The 5,071-nt window shown below is 47.4% G+C and overlaps 1 protein-coding gene across 1 annotated transcript; it reads left to right on the forward strand.

Annotated features, from left to right (window-relative positions):
* Positions 1–555: 555 nt before the first annotated feature.
* Positions 556–4,101, forward strand: LOC108782687 (uncharacterized). Its single transcript, XM_018551014.1, has one exon. The coding sequence runs from the start codon at positions 556–558 to the stop codon at positions 4,099–4,101; it is 3,546 nt and encodes a 1,181-aa protein (XP_018406516.1).
* The last annotated feature ends 970 nt before the right edge of the window (positions 4,102–5,071 follow it).

The following is a 5,071-nucleotide window of genomic DNA, read 5'->3' on the forward strand; positions in this document are numbered from 1 at the left end:
CCCCCCCCCCCAGATCGGTCGAGCGAAATCATTATAATCTGCCTGCCGAATTAGTGTCGCCTTCAACGAGCATTCGCGATTCTCTGCGCTTGTGAGACAACATATTCAAAATGTATTTATATTTACGCGAAAAATCATCTTTCCTACGACGTTCTTACGCGACTCTTCTCTGTTACGTTCTTATATGACACTTTTGCACACTAATTATTTCATTAGAAAAGATAATAATAAACGGTCTACATTTTTTATAAAGGGACAAACAGTATGAATTTTAGATTTTGCGAGTAAAAAAGATGTTATGTAAATACTTACATAATAATTTTTCACAAAATTTTTATTAACAAAATTCAAGATATAATAATAATTACGTGGGCCTTTCTCTAATTTATAATTAAACCTAGACACACAATATACATCTAAACATGAGTTTATTACTTTGTTTCGAAGTTATATTAAGAAAAGTGGCAAAAGATAGGCTTTATGGGGAAATATTCTATGGATTTCTGTTTCACGAAAACTATAAAAATACCAGATCGTTTCTAATTATCTTTTTAAATGCGGGAAATTTGTCTGTTCCTTGCCAGACGGGCAACATCTAAGGACGAACGGGCTGGTCGCGTGAGATCCATCGTGATGTCGAGTATGACATCGTCGCAAGACCCCACGACGACGGCGGTGGAAACTACGGAACTGGACAGCGACGGTTCGAGTTGCGGCGAGCGCGACGTCTGGAAGCGCGTTCGCGGCGATTTCGCCGACACCGGGCCCAAGAAGCGTCGAAAGCAGACCACGCCGGTAAGAGTCTCGTCTGGCCTTGCGGACGTGCACGAGGATGTGTGCGAGGAGGAGCGCGAGGACGAAGACGCTAAAGGTAAGCCGCCGTCGCGATCGCCGTTGCTGAGCAACGACCATCAACACCACCACCACCACCATCACCATCACCATCATTCGCCGTCGTCGAAAGACGAGAATCTAAACAACGAGTTCCGCTGCCAGCACTGCGGCCGGCTCTTCGATAGCGACGAGACGCTCAATGTCCACGTGGACAGTGAGCACGGTGGCGCGAGTCAGGCGACGTCAGCTGTCACCATCAAGGTAGAGCCGGCGCAGCAGCTGGATCCAACTAACGAGAGTCCCGTTAGTCTCTTAAGCGTTAAGAATTTCGCGACCACGTGGCTGGCGTCCGGCAGCCAGCAGCACGTGCAATCGCAGACGCAGATGCAGTCGCAGAGCGATGAATCGTGGTCGAGCGGTCCGGTTAATCAAATCGTTACGATGACGAATCATTTGCAGGCTCTTTCGAGTTTTCCGGGCGCCCTTGCGCAGTATCTACCCCTGCCAAACTTTCCCCTGACCGATCCTCAACTCTCTAGATCCTCCCTCGGTTCTGTGCCGGTCAAGATCTTCAATCCGGACGCGTATTGTGACATGTGTAACAAGGAGTTTTGCAACAAGTACTTCCTGAAAACACACAAGGCCAACAAACACGGAATCTACGTTGACTCGACAGCGCCAACCGCGGCTGTGGACCCCGTCGCCAATGTCGCCGGCGGCAGCGTATTCGGTGCCGTGAACTTCCACGTGAGTAACACAAGCGTGAAATTGGAGTCGCCGGCGACTCCGCAGCAGAAACGTTTCCGCAACGAGGATTCCACGAGGAAGCACAAGCAAAAAACGCACAACGAGTCATCTGTGGATCAGCAGTCAGATGGCCAGCAGATCTCTGTGCAGTCGCAGATCGAGGAGGATCGAGTGACGTCGCGCGACAGTCCCGGCGGCATTGAAGCGCTCTTGAAACAGGAATCTTACGGCATCGAGCAAGAAGATGCGACCTTTATGCCGGCCCCAAGACATCTTTCGCCTCAGTCTATCCAACAAGCGCGTGAATCTGGTTTCAGCGCTGATCTTCTGCGCCGACTTGGCGTCATAAATCCCGAGGCATTCTGCGAAATCTGCTGCAAGGAATACTGCAACAAATATTTCTTACGCACGCACAAGATGAAACGACACGGCGTTGTGGTGCAAGACAGCGAACGATCGCCCGGCAATTCCGGCCCTACTGTTAGCACCTGGCACCAGGTGCAAACCAGTCCGCTGAACTTGATCGTGTCTGAAGCTGCTACGAGTGCGGAGTCTAACGATCGTGGTAGCGAGGAATACGAGTGCAAATCCTGCGCTATTCGATTTCAGACGATCGATCTGTGTCAAGCGCATTGCAGGAAAATGCATGAGGGCGTGGAAAACGGCTCGCCGAAACAAGAATACGACTTAGACGGCTCTGATCAGCGTAACGATTCGATCTCAGAGGACCTTCAGAAACTGCAGACGATGATCATGCAGTTGAATGGTCTAGATTCAGGTAAAGGATTATCCTGCGCTGTCTGCGGCAGAGAATGTGATTCGAGGTCGGCCTTACGCGTTCACATGGCGACCGAACATGGTGTCGCCGGTGATGAATCCTCATCGTCGCCGCAAAAGTCACCAACGATCATTTCAACTATTCTCTGCACTCTCTGCGAGAAAGAATATTCTAGTCAAGATGCATTAAGGAGACACATTAGCGAGGAACATCAGCCTATCGTATCCAGTGCTATTACTTTGCCGGCATTGCCACCGACGATAATTGCTTCTTCCGCTAGTTCGACACCGACCAGTCAGACTCCAAGCGGCCAAACAACAACGATGACAGAAAAGAAGCTAACGTCACTAACTCCTACATCGAGCTATTGCGAAATATGCAACAAGGAGCTGTGCAATAAGTATTTCATGAAGACGCATATGCAGCGGATGCATGGCATTGAGATCGAAAACGGCGCACAGATTGGCGGCGTCATCTGCAACATTTGCAACAAGGAGCTTTGCAGCAAGTACTTTCTGCGAGTTCACAAGCATAATACTCACGGAATTGTCGACGACAACACGTCGTCATCGGGATCGGCGTCGAATAAGCAGGAGTCTTATGATGTTCCTGGGACCGAGGAATCGGTGCTGAAACCGGAACAATTGGGCGATCTCAGTCACAGATATTTCACCCATTTCACCGAGGTATGTCCGATTTGTAGTCGGAGGTTCCGCAGCATTAAATGGCTGAAAGCGCACTTAATGGGCGATCACGGCAAAGCGGGGATCGACAAATGGCGCGAATTGGAACAGCAGTATCAGGCGACGTCCAGAACATGCGGCAGAAGCGTTGCCTTGACGAAGAACACGCAACAAACATCGAACCTGAAGATCCCCAATGGTTTCGAGGTCACCCAACAGATCAAGCCCGTCGATTACACGAGTCTGGGAAATCAGATGCTATCAAATCTTCTCGGTTCCTCATCCGAGGAACCTCAATTAAAAAATTATCGCTGCGGCTATTGCAACTTTACGACCCCTGTATTACCCTTTCTCTTTCTTCACGAGCGATCCCACGTGAATCCACAGGAACATCTCGAAGGAGATCGAGTGTTGCAATGTCCGATCTGCTCGCACGACTTTCATCAACCGGAGCTGCTTCATCAGCATCTGCTCGCCAAGCATCAATTCCCCTCTCTGTTATCGCAGTTCCAGCATCCTCTCATGAATAATCTTAGATCGGATACTGATATCAAGACGAGCGACACCAAGAACAGAACTGATCAGGATACAAAAGACGATCGTGTGAGATGCAGTCCGCATATCGATCGGAACATTCCCGAGCCCGCTAAAAACCAGCGACAGGACGACACAACGGTGGAGGTGACTCCTCAGGGTGTCTACAAATGCGCCCAGTGCGGATACGCGACGACGAATCTGAATCGTATTAAGAAGCACATGCGGAAAGATCACAAGGCGATAGGCGATCCGACAGAAAGCGCGATTGCCGAGCTCAGCAAGATCCTGAAAGATGTGGCGAACAAGCAGAAGATGCCAACCTGTTACGCGATGCCGCAGGATATGAACTCGAACCCCGACAAGACTATTATGCAGCCGTTTCTGATCGAAGAGCAGGATCTGATGCAGGTGGGCGCTGAGTCTAGCTCGGCGAAGAGATTCGCACCAGCTCTGGTCTACTTGCCGGTCAAGTCCAGAATCAGCAACGCCCTAACCACCTCCTTCACTCTCACCCCCGCCTGAGTTTAGATCGCAATCGCGTTACTTCGCGTCAGCATCTTAGAAGAGTGCGAGTGGCAGCATCTGCATCTGCGACCTGAGCACGTGGTATCGGTTCCTATTTATCATGTAAGACGAGCAGCCAGACGGCAAATGTTATTTGCACTATAATATTTTGATGTTCTATTAATTTTTACGTATCTTTAGCGATTTTTGCAAGCTTTCCTATTATCGATTAAGTAAGTCCTCCGGTTGCGAATTAATAGGTTGCAAAATAAAATAAAAATAGTCGAATGAACGTAATGACCGGGCAGATGAGATTATTCTTCTCCTCCGAAGCTAATTTTGCATCGTATAAAAAACAATTTTTAAGCCATTCAATGTCTGAGAAAAACAGTCATAAATAGAAAGGAATTTTTTAATAATTTTCTCAGATATTAATCGCTTCAAGATCCATCCTTCACTGTGCAATATTATCTTCGTATAAAAATAATCTCATTTGACGGAACTTCGTTTCAAAAAGCTCGTTGCCATGAAATTGTTCGTTTTTTGGTGACAAGTCATCGACTCGTAATACAGAGAGATCGTCCTGAAGCAACGCGGAGTAGGAAAACTCGTTTACACGTACTTTATTTCGAAATGGTTTTCGACGAGGGTGACGAATTTAGCAGACCGAAAAGATCTCCTTTGGAAGAAAAGACTTTTCAGAAAAATAACGAGTCGAGGTTGTTATTATTGTTCTAAGTATAGGGAACATACTCGTTATATACTCTTGTAAATACTTAATCATATTTAATTAAAATACGAATGGGTGATCGACAAAGTTCCTATTTTAAACGCGATAGGCTCCTCGACATCGGGAAGCCTTCACTCTCTTCGCTTCGCAGTTTATTTCGTCCATTTTTTTTGCTTTAACGATTTCGCTTCTACTCAAGTGAACCAAGAAAGAAAGAAAAATCACGCGTAAAACCAAGAGCGATTATTCAATCGGTAT

Source organism: Cyphomyrmex costatus, unplaced genomic scaffold (assembly GCF_001594065.2).
Source record: "Cyphomyrmex costatus isolate MS0001 unplaced genomic scaffold, Ccosl1.0 scaffold133, whole genome shotgun sequence".
Lineage (NCBI taxonomy): Eukaryota > Metazoa > Arthropoda > Insecta > Hymenoptera > Formicidae > Cyphomyrmex > Cyphomyrmex costatus.

Excerpts from the sequence above, each read along its gene's own strand:
- LOC108782687 (XM_018551014.1), top strand. The coding sequence starts at position 556 with ATGCGGGAAATTTGTCTGTTCCTTGCCAGACGGGCAACATCTAAGGAC.